Genomic DNA, 12373 nt, shown 5'->3' on the forward strand with positions numbered 1-12373 from the left:
AAATGGAACGAACTGCCAGAGAAACTGGTGGAGGCTGGTACAATTACAACATTTAAAATGCATCTGGATGGGTATATGAACAAGAAGGATTTAGAGGGATATGGGTCAAATGCTGGTAAAATGGGACTGGGTTAGATTGGGATGTCTGGTCAACATGGATGAGTTGGTCCAAAGGGTCTGTTGCTGTGCTGAATGATTGTACAATATAACTTGATTTTCCCTCTGCTTACCATCTATGTCTTCCCATCAAGTCCAAACAAATAGAATTTTCAGTGAAATCAGACAAACCAATTAACTGTGTTGACGATGAACCCCAACTAAATAAATGCAAATTAGATACATTCCAAAAAAATCTTTTCTATGGGTGTCAATGAATCAACTATCTACCATATTATTATGGAAATCAGTTGAAATAATTATGTTCTAATTATGCTGACAGTGATTTACGGTGCCTGGAACATGATTACAGTCGTGTGGTTAAATCATACTGTCAGCACGCTTCGAACTTCCAAGTCTTTTTCTTGTGCAGTTCAATAAAGAATGGAAAGTGTCAAAACTGAAATGTTGCTGTTATCAAAGGCTATTTTTCACACATTGGTAATGATGCAGGATGCTCAACTGGGTGTTAAGATCCACAACAGTGCATGGTGCCACTTCAGTTGCATCTTTTAACATATTAATTCTGTAGATCAAGAGCCACCATTACATCTCTCCAAACCTCATCATTTTTGTGTCAAGAATTTTCAAAATATCTATATTTAACTTGATTTGGAATAAGTCAAATGCCCTCTGAATTTCCAAAAATGTATCAGAGTGAGGAATGGAATCCTGGCTTGTACCCTGGTCTCTGTCAATGGGAGATAGCTGTAAGATCTCTGATTATATGGATTACTAAGACAAGACAATATCAGCAGTGGCTATTCTCCAAGGTTGGAGCAGGAGTCAGAGAATTGTTTTATAGAGTCATACAGTCATAGAGTCATTTTGATGCAAAAACACTTGAAATGAATAAGAAAACTTGTAAAGCATGCTATACCTTTGAACTCCCTATTTGATAGTTTTGACTAATTCTGAAGGATACTTCATGATCTTCTTTTATATCAACTTCATGTCAAAGAAAATTGGGAAGATAAATCCCAGGGCTGAAGCACTAAGTACAATTCCTTTCTTACTATATCACTAATTGACAAAAGCTAATGACATGTGGTGCATGATTTATTTCTCACTTAAAGTTTGTTGTGCAAAAACCTTGAGTTTTTCAACCAAGAAAAGTGTTGACCAATAGATTAAATTTTTAAATTTCTTCAAATTGTAGTTAAACCGAACCTGAGCTAATACTTGTTAGGAATAGCAACAGAACATGTGAATACAGTTTAAACTAGTAAAGAGCCTGTTCATGACTGATATCAGGAAATCTTTCATACAAACATAATCAACATATGGATCAAACTTTAAAATAATCTAGACGATACAAAAAACGGGCAGGAATACTCTAAGTCAGGCAGCTTCTGTAGAGAGAGAAAAACAGTTAATTTTTGGGATAATACTATCAGTTTTGATTCATGGACTCTTCAGGATTTTGAGCATTTTCTATTTTTATTTCAAATTTCCAACAAACGTGGTACTTTGTTTGTACAGGAGGTACAAATCCTGGAGTCAGTTAAATGAACAATGGATGAACATTAGATACTCTGGTTAATTAACATAAAAATAGCTGAATGATCTTCTCAAACTATAATAACTTTGGAGGTCCCAGTGTTGGATTGGGGTGGACAAAGTTAAAAATCACACAACACCAGGTTATAGTCCAACAGGTTTATTTGGAAGCACTAGCTTTTGAAGAGCTGCTTCTTCATCAGGTGGTGAATCTTATGATCTTATACTCCACAACCACCTGATGAAGGAGCAGCACTTCAAAAGCTAGTGCTTCCAAATAAACCTGTTGGACTATAATCTGGTGTTGTGATTTTAAATTTACAATAAATTTGTAATCAATAATGCATAGTTTCAGTTGTTTGGAGTTGGATTTCTGGATTTTTGTTTATTCAAAGAGAAACTTATGTTGAATTAACCTTTATAATTAAAATTTACTGTTTAATTGTTATTGTTTCTTAATCAATTCAATAAGTAGGCTTCAGCTGCTATTGTGATGTTTATCATGAATTGGGAGGTCATGTGAACTCATTCTCTGTAGAGAATATGTCTTAATGGTTAAAATTGATTAATTAACCCTGCAGTTTGTTATTCCAGACCAGTTTGCACATAAAATTGAGTTTTGGCTTGCAACTGAAACAGGTTTGCCTAAACAACAGGTGTTTGTGTTGGGCATCAGAAACATTACAATCACTTCATATCGAGTTAAAAATCACACAACACCAGGTTATAGTCCAACAGGTTTAATTGAAAGCACACTAGCTTTCACAGCATCGGTCCTTCACCAGGTGGTAGTGGAGGACTCAATCCTAACACACAGAATTTATAGCAAAAATTTACAGTGTGATGTAACTGAAATTATACATTGAAAAATTGATTGTCTGTTAAGCCTTTCATCTGTTAGAATACAGTGATAGTTTCACTTCTTTCATGTGTAAATCACAAAACTTTTTTGAAAATATTGCATTCTCAGATTAGCCGTTAACAATTATGATAGCCAGGCAATATGTTGAAGGTGTTAGCCCCCTGTGTTCTCTGTCTATGCCATGATGTTTAGATTGATTTGAATCTAAAAAGTGAGTAACGGAGTTTTACATAAATTCATGCAGTTTTTGAGCTCAGAGTTCTACATGAATATATGCAGTTTTTGAGTAAAGTACAATGTAACCCTGAAAGTACAAATTCACCCCACAAAATATATGTGTGTATGTGGTCTTTGTCTGTGTGTACGTCTGTCTGGGTTGGGGGTTGAGAGTGTGAGAAATGTGTGTGTGCGTGTTTGTGTGTGTGTGTGTGTGTATATAGAGTGTCTTAAGTCTCTGGGGGGGGGTGCATGTGTGAGTGTGGGAGTGTGTGTCTGGGTGTCTGTGTATATGTGTGTCCGCATGTGTGTGTGTATAGGAGTGCTTGTGTGTGTGCGTGTGTGTGTGTAGTGCAATGGTGATCACCTGTAATGTGGGCACAAACCCAAGGTCCCGGTTGAGGCCCTCCCTATGGGTACCGAACTTAGCTATCAGCCTCTGCTTGGCCACTTTTCGTTGACGCCTGTCCCGAAGTCCACCTTGGAGGATGGTCACCCGAAGGTCCAAGGTCGAATGTCCTGGACCACTGAAGTGTTCCCCAACTGGGAGGGAACACTCCTGTCTGTTGATTGTTGTGCAGTGCCCATTCATCCGTTGCCATAGCCTTTGCTCAGTTTCCCCAATGTACCATGCCTCCAGGCATCCTTGCCTGCAATGTATAAGATAGACAACGTTGGCTGAGTCACATGAGTACCTGCCATGTACAAGGTGGGAGGTGTCCCCACGCGTAATGGTGGTATCTATGTTTTGGATGGAAGCTGGAGAAGTGTAGCATTGTGAGGTTGTCTGTTGGTTTGCGGTAGAGTGTGGTGCTGAGGTGCCCATCCTTGATGGAGATGCATGTGTCCAAGAATGTGACAGACAGTCGAGAGTAGTCCATGGTGAGTTTGATGGTGGGATGAAACTTGTTGATGTCACTGTGTAGTTTTATCAGTGACTCCTCGCCATGGGACCAGAGGAAGAAAATGTCGTCAATGTACCTGGTGTATAATGTTCGTTGGAGATCCTGCATAGAGAAGAAGTCTTGTTCTAACCTGTGCATAAAAATGTTGGCATATTGGGGTGCAAATTTGGTCCCCATGGCTGTTCCATGTGTCTGGACGAAGAACTGGTTGTCAAAGGTGAAGATGTTGTGATCGAGGATAAAGTGGATGAGTTGTAGGATGGTGTTTGGAGATTGGCAATTGTTGGTGTTGAGTACTGAGGCTGTTGCCGCGATACCATCATTGTGGGGGATGCTGGTGTCGAGTGCGGAAACATCCATTGTGACGAGGAATGTTCCTGGTTCGACTGATCCGTGGGTGCTGAGTTTCTGTAAGAAATCTGTAGTGTCGCGACAGAAGCTGGAGATCCCCTGTACAATAGGTTTCAAGATGCCTTCCACATAGCCGGAGAGATTCTCAAATAGGGTCCCACTGCCCGACACGATGGGATGTCCTGGTGTGTTGGCTTTGTGTACCTTTGGAAGGCAGTAGAAGTCGCCTACACGAGAAGTACGTGGGATGAGTGCGCGTAGGGAACTCTGAAGGACTGGATCCAAAGTTCTGATCAGTGTGTTTAATTCACGGGTGTGTTCTTTGGTCGGATCAGCTGGTAGTTACCTGTAGTGTTCCTGGTTGTTCAGTTGTTGGTACACTTCCTTGCAATAATCTGTTCTATTCTGAATAACAATGGCTCCTCCTTTATCTGCTGGTTTGATGACAATGTTGTGATTAGTTTTGAGAGCCTGGATGGCATTGCGATGTGAACAGGTGATGTTTTGCTCTACCTTGTGGGTACGGCTGATGAATCTGGCATTTATATATTTCCTGACGGTTTGAGCATACATGTCAAGCCCAGGGCAGCGGCCCTCCAGTGGGGTCCAAGTTGACACGTTCTTTGGTCGCTCCTCTACAGATCCCTGTGGTGACTGTTCCAGTTCATCAGTGGGCTCATTGGGATCACTGCTGCCACCTTGAAAGAATTCCCAAAGTCTCATTCGTCTGATGAACTCCTCCATGTCTGCTGCCAGAACCAACGGGTCCATTTTGGCGGTGGGGCAGATGTTGAGATCCCTACTCAGGACTTCAATCTCCAGAGGCGTGGTACATTGGGGAAACTGAGCAAAGGCTACAATAACGGATGAATGGGCACCGCACAACAATCAACAGACAGGAGGGTTCCCTCCCAGTTGGGGAACACTTCAGTGGCCCAGAACATTTGACCTTGGACCTTCGGGTGACCATCCTCCAAGGTGGACTTCGGGACAGGCAGCAGCAAAAAGTGGCCAAGAAGAGGCTGATAGCTAAGTTCAGTACTCATAGGGAGGGCCTCAACCGGGACCTTGGGTTCATGCCACATTACAGGTGACCACCATTGCACTATATACACACACACCCACGGACACACACATATACACAGACTCGCGTAGAGACACACACACACACACACACCACACACAGATTCATGTAGAACTCTGAGCTCAAAAACTGCATGAATTCATGTAAAACTCCGTTATCTCACTTTTTAGACTAGAATCAATCTAAACATCATGGCATAGACAGAGAACACAGGGGGCTAACACCTTCAACATATTGTCTGGCTATCACCATTGTTAACAGCTAACCTGAGAATGCAACTTTTTAAAAAAAGGTTTTGTGATTTACACATGAAAGAAGTGAAACTATCATGATATTCTAACAGATGAAAGGCTTAAGACAATCAATTTTTCAATGTATAATTTCAGTTACATCACACTGTAAATTTTTGCTATAAATTCTGTGTTAGGATTGAGCCCTCCACTACCACCTGATGAAGGAGCGACGCTCCGAAAGCTAGTGTGCTTTCAATTAAACCTGTTGGACTATAACCTGGTGTTGTGTGAATTTTAACTTTGTACACCCCAGTCTCACACCGGCATCTCCAAATCATGACTTCATATCGAAGTTTTCATCCTCGTTCCATACTGAAATTCACCTCGGGGTGCAAAAAAAGATACAGTTTGAAGGAATACAGCAGTGATGGCTTTCCAAAATTACATTCCCAATCAAAATAAATATTATATTTATCAACTACTCATGAAACAATAGGAAAGATAAAATACTTTTCCTGTTGTTGCTGGACTTGGTATCCAAAGTCTTGAAATGAGAGTAAGCAATTCTCAATACCTACAATTGTTCAGATATCGTGCTTGCCAGTGTAATAAAAATAAAAGCAGGAAAATTTAGAATTAGTTGGTTGAACTCAACCTCCAGGACAGAAATAAAAAGTGACTTTTCCTAACTAGGCCCCTTGCAGTTTTTTGCACTATGACACACCTCTATGTTTCTGTTGCCCTTTTATTTCTATTATCCCTGTGTGCCCTTATGCATTTTTTTCTTGGCATCTCTATATTTGTGTTTGCCTCCAATGGGTTGCATTAAATTCAGCCCATTATCTCTGACATTGGAAACAATAATTTTAAGAATCAAAAGTTGTGTGTCCTGGTATTTGTATAAATGTGCTAAAGATGCTCACTAATTGATATTTCAAAGTGGAGTAAGAACATACTTTTAATTTACACAGGATGTGTAATGTGCCACTTTTGTGTGGTACTTTTAGCTTTAGATTAGATTAGATTACTTACAGTGTGGAAACAGGCCCTTCAGCCTAACAAGTCCACACCGACCCGCCGAAGCGTATACCACCCAGACCCATACTCCTACATTTACCCCTTCACCTAACACTAGGGACAATTTAGCATGGTCAATTCACCTAACCTGTACATTTTTGGATTATGGGAGAAAACCGGAGCACCCGGAGGAAACGCAGACACGGGGAGAATGTGCAAACTCCACACAGAGAGTCGCCTGAGGCGGGAATTGAACCCGGGTCTCTGGCGCTGTGAGGCAGCAGTGCTAACCACTGTGCCACCGTGCCGCCCGTGCCACTGTTCCACTTTAATCTATATTTAACAATGACCTCAAGAGTGAGACAGTAGATCACTTAAATTTACTTTATTTCTGGATTAGAGTGGTGCTGGAAAAGCACAGCAGTTCAGGCAGCATCCAAGGAGCAGGAAAATCGAAGTTTCGGGTAAAAGCCCTTCATCAGGAATAGAGGTTTTTGCCCGAAACATCAATTTCCTGCTCCTCGGATGCTGCCTGAACTGCTGTGCTTTTCCAGCACCACTCTAATCTAGAATCTGGTTTCCAGCATCTGCAGTCCTTGTTTTTACCTTATTGTACCTGAAGGCTTATAACAATCACTGCAGACATCTGTATATCCATTACCCCCATGACATTTTTTACTAAATTTTGGTTCAGGTTAACAATAGTCACTCCCAGAATCAAACTGCACATTGCGTGTTCAGAACTGGCCTTGTATCACCTGTTGCCAAGTCAGACATTACGAACTTGGTGAGGGGGTCAGGGGAAGGTTCAATCACATTAAACATAACATGCAATTCTGAGGTTACAGGGTATGCTTTTTACATTTTCCCTCAGCCAAACCTCAGTGATCTTTTAGTAGGCTGTTTGACTATATTATTAGTAAGATGAGAATCATTGAGCTGCTGCAACTCACAGAGTATAAGTGAATGAATGACTCCTGTAGTGCAACTAATTTATATTAGTTCATGAATAAAAATAATCACACTATTCCTTTAGCAGTTAAAAGAACACACAATTCCCATGAAAGCCTAGCTTTCTCATCAAAAGAAGTACGTTAGTATAAAGTGACCTGCTTTTGAGACAATCACAACATCTGACTAACCTTAAATAGGTGTTTTTATTTCTGTTCTTATTCACTGAGAAAGGGGAACTAGGGACTCTCTGTTGGATGAGCAAAGATTTCCGCCAATTAAATATTGGCTAGACTGAAGCCACTCTCTTTGGTCTGCATCATAAACTCCACACTCTCCTACGGCAACCTCCTGAAGCTGAACTATGCTGTTCACAAACTTGCTGTCATATCTGACCCTAAGAGGGGTGCACAATGGCATTGTGGACCACATAATCATTACAAATGCATATTTTCACCTTCAGAGCGTTGCTTGCCCCTACCCTAGCATTAGCAGATCTGATGCCAAAACCCTTACACATGCCTTTCTTATCTCCAGAACTACTTCCCATCTCTTTATTCTGCTGCTGGACAAAACTCCAAGATTTGTGCATGGTAGTGACTTCCAGAACTGGAAGTCAATGTGTCCTTGTGCCAATTAAAGCGAGCAAATTCTCTAAGCAGTTGTGCAACTTTCAGGAAACATTGCTGCAGGTTGAACCATTCTAATGCAATCCTAGCCAGCAACACACACTCTAGCATTTGTAATCATGTTATCTTTACAGTAACAAATTACCCAATATCCCTATTCTCACTAACTTATATTGTCACACAGTTAAAAGTTACCTTGATTTTAAACTTCTCACCAATTTTCAAATCCATCCATGGCCTGAACCCTCCTTATTTCTGTAATCCCCTTCAGTGTTATAACATAGCAAGATATTAGTACACATCTAATTTGGACCTCTTGCTTATTCTGGATTTGAATTACTCTACTATTAATGGCTACGTCTTCAGTTGGAACAGGTTGCCTCAGACTGTTGAGACAGAAGGCAAAGAACTGGTAAATCAAGTAAAATGTGCAAAAATATGAACTTGTATTACCAAAATGAAGAATGACTGCAGAATTTCAAGATGTAAATGGACTTAGCAGTTCTAGTTCAGGGGTCATACAAAAACAAGCATGCACATACAAACAAGTGATTAAGAAACCTAATTGAATACTTTCCCCTATAACAATAGGAATTGAACATAAAAATAAGAATGTTATGCAGTTATTCACAGCATTAGTGTGACCACATCCCAAATACTGTGTGCAATTTGGTCTCTTTAGTTAGGAAGGATGTAAATGCAGTGGAAGAGGCTCAGAGCAGAAGAGATTTATTGGACTGATACTTGGAATAACTTGGAATGAGCATGTTATCTTATCAGGAATGGTTGGATAGCTGGACTTGTTTTCACTCAAGTTTAGACAAGTGAGGAATGATTTAACTAAAGTATACAAGATCCTGAACAATCTTGACAAGGTGGAATTGAAAAGGATGTTTCCTCTTGTACACACACCCAGAATTGGAGGCACTTGTTTAAAGTTAGGAATCCCACATTTAGAACAGAAAGTAGGAGATTTTCTTTCCTCTCAGAGGGTTGCGCTAATTTGGAATATCCATGCCTCAGAAGATGGTGCAAGTGGAATCATTGAAAACTTCTCAAGCAGAGGGGGCTAGATTTTCATTAGGGAAAGGAATCAAATGTTATTGGGAGTAGATGGGAACATGGAATTAAAAGCACAAACAGATCAACCAAGATTTTATTGAATTGTAGGATAGCTAATATGGTTCCATTTTCAAGAAGGTGGTAAAGATACTACTGGAGAAAATTCTGAAACAGAGAATTTATCGCTACATGGAGAGGCAGGGTTCGATCAGAGATAGTTAGCATGGTTTTGTCAGAGGGAGGTCATGCCTAAAAAATCTGATTGAAATTTGAGAAGAGGTGTTCAATGTGTAGGTGAGGGTATCGCAGCTAATATAGTTTTTACAGATTTCAGCAAAGCCGTTAACAATATCCCACCTGGGACACTGATAAAGAAGGTAAAAGTATCTGGGATTCAAGGTACCTTGGAAAGATGGATCTAAAATTGGCTTCATGGTAGGCAAAAGAGAGCAGTGTTAGAAAGCTGTTTCTGTCACTGGTGGCCAGTGTTCTGGAGCATACCATAGGGATCAGTGTTGGGTCCCCACCGTGAGTGATAAATATAAACAATCTAGATGAGAATGTGATGGGGATTATAAGCTTGCGGATGAGTGGTTGAAAAAGGTCTTAGATATCAATAGGTTGATCAGATGGAATGGCAGATGGAATTTAACTCTGAAAATTGAGAGGTGATGCATTTTAGAAGAAGTAACAAGACAAGGGAGTATTCAACGAATGGCAGGATACTGGGAAGCTCAAAGGAGCAGAGGAATCTTAGGGTGCAAATTCACAGACCATTGATGGCAGCAGTAAAATTAATAGGGTAGTTGAGTAGGCATACAGGCCACATGTCTTTATCAGTTATGGCAAAGATTGTAAGAGAGGGAAGTTATGTTGGAGCTGTAAAAATCTTTGGTTAGGCCACTGTTGGAGTACTGTGACAGCTCTGGTTCACCACTATTGGAAAGATTGCACTGGAAAGGGTACAGAGATGATCATCAGGACATTGCCCGGGTTATGTAGAGAGGCTGGATAGGCTCACATTGTTTTGTTAAAAGAGCAGAGAAGGCTGAAGGGGACTTTGTTAAGGTTTTAAGACAATGAGAGTCTTGGACAGGATGAAGAAGCAGATATTCCTTTTAGTTGAAAGGCCAATAACAAGGGGCATAATTTTAAGGTGAAAGGCAGGTGGTTTAGAGGGGATTTGTAAATAAAAAAACTTTTTACCCAGAGGATGATGGGAATATGGCATGCACAGACTAGAGGGTAGAAGAGGGGGGAAACCTCACAACTTTAAAAAAAGAATTTGAAATGTCATAATATTCCTGGCTGTGGGGCTAGTGCTGGCAAGTGGGATTAATATATAGGTCAACACAGATTGGATGGGTTGAAAGGCCTCTTCCATGTTGCATGAATCCATCTCTGAATCACGCTTCGTTTGTAATGCCTCTGCAAAACACTTTGGTACATTTATTCTGTAATAACTGCAATATAAGTACGACCTGCTTGTTGATGTAATGTACCACACCTCATCAGTGAATGTCAACAATCCTTATTAAATATATACATCAAGACAGGAAAGAGGAAGAGAAGACATTGTAGAAATCCTACACACTTTGTTCCCAGTTCCGTGTGAACGAAAGTCAGTTGCACATGAATGTACCAACCCTATCCATTTACACAATAGCAACTGACAACATACCATAGCATTGTGCTCTTTCACAGATTCAGATGCTGGGTTTACAGGAAGTTGACTGGTAATTATTATAACTTAAGGTGGAACTTTCAGCTTCATAACCTGAGTGGCCTTCTAATACTAAATTAATTTTATTACTAAGCCATTATTTTTAAATTTATCAACTCAGAGGACCAGGTGGTAAACCTGAAAATTAGCCTTGCAATCTTAACTTCAACAGGGTAAAGTCAAGCAGCAGACAGAGTAGAGATAGAAATTCTCTCTGAAACTGAAGGCTTTCTAAGTTTAGGATCAAATCTAAACCTGCCAAGTATTAGTAACGTTACCTGAACTTCAACAATATTAACAGTTAAAAAAAAAAATCAGAGTATGGATGCCTGACAAACACTTTCTAGGTCACAGGTATGTTAATAAGACAGAAAGATTTAACATTTAATTGATTACCCTCCTAGCTCGACAGTTCTCTAGAAGAATACAGGCTCTTATTTACCTCAGGTATTAGCTTTTCCAGGTGTTCAACTCGATGATCATTTGAGGGGTGTGTAGAAAACCATTCAGGAATTTGAAATGTTCCAGAAACGATCTTCATCAATTCCAATTGTTGCCAATATACACTGCTTGCTCTCACATCAATACATGCCTACAATAATGAAAAAATTTGTGAAATAAAGGTTAAAATTAATACATATTTGATTAATCACAATAAATTTGGTTTGTCAGCCTTTTGCAATTATGTTTTATAAAAAGCACATTTACATAAGAACATTATAACTTGATTGATTTGTACTGGATTTCACAGTTGTCACATCAATTTGTATGTTGGACTGAAACTAATGGCTGGAGCAGTAGTTCCATTCACTCGCCAACACGTTGAGGGAAACCCTGCTAAGGTCATTTTCAAAAGTCTCAAACAATTGTATACCAATCAGACAGATTAAAGTCAACAGTTAGCTGTCTGGTTAAAGGAACTTGTGTGCTTTTACATTCAAAGATCCCATCTCCTCAAGTTGCTAGCCAATCAGTAGGCGATGTGCTCCAATGGGACTGCAGCAACAATGGATGAAACCTCAGAATGTGGATCTTGGAGGAGTCAGTCAGGATCTGGTAGGTAGAAGTCACTGGTAAATATGAAAATAGTCAATGCTGGAATTAACAAATCATCCAACATAGTCTACCTTGGTACCACACGGTACCCAATTATGAACTCTCCTTCTGCAGTCTCTTCCACGATGAGGACACCCAACTTTTAGTGGCTGGCAGTAGGGGTGCCCTATCAGCTTCAGCAAGATGAGGCCTTAAAGCAAACATCAATGCGTAAGATTGCTGTCAACCTTCCATTCCCAAAAAAAATTGAAGGGAGTAATGAATGTCATTGGCTGCTCACATCCTCCTTCAATTCTCTTTCTATGCGCCTCCATACCCACTCCAGTACACCTCATGCTATAGATTATAACCAACTTGCTTAGAAGTGTCACACACAGCTATAGAGCAGATGGAACTTGATCCCCAGCCTGATGGCCCAAAAGTCACTCTTACTGAATCAAAAGAGCCTTTGCGCCTCCTGCTAGACATTTGTTAATCAACCAGTTCACAGATGTTATTACACTCCTCTGCTTAAGGCTAGGCCTCCTGGTCTAGGGACAGAGACACCACCACCGAGCCACAAGAGTCCATTGCATCTCCTGCTATGAATTAAGTATTAATTGCATTCACATGGTGACACTAATTAGGT

At 40.2% G+C, this 12373-nt stretch overlaps 1 protein-coding gene across 5 annotated transcripts in view; it reads right to left on the reverse strand.

Moving 5' to 3' along the window:
* Positions 1–12373, reverse strand: part of oma1 (OMA1 zinc metallopeptidase) — a 69895-nt gene that overhangs the window by 10699 nt on the left and 46823 nt on the right. For 4 of the 5 annotated variants that reach the window (XM_072574213.1, XM_072574210.1, XM_072574211.1 and 1 more), the window contains one exon: positions 11132–11281. In XM_072574213.1, coding sequence (XP_072430314.1) covers positions 11132–11281 — 150 coding nt within the window. Of the gene's footprint in view, positions 1–7676; positions 8291–11131; positions 11282–12373 lie in introns of those variants that run through there. The other variant, XM_072574214.1, reaches the window with a different exon arrangement.

Source organism: Chiloscyllium punctatum, chromosome 7 (genome assembly GCF_047496795.1).
Source record: "Chiloscyllium punctatum isolate Juve2018m chromosome 7, sChiPun1.3, whole genome shotgun sequence".
In the NCBI taxonomy this organism is placed as follows: Eukaryota; Metazoa; Chordata; class Chondrichthyes; order Orectolobiformes; family Hemiscylliidae; genus Chiloscyllium; species Chiloscyllium punctatum.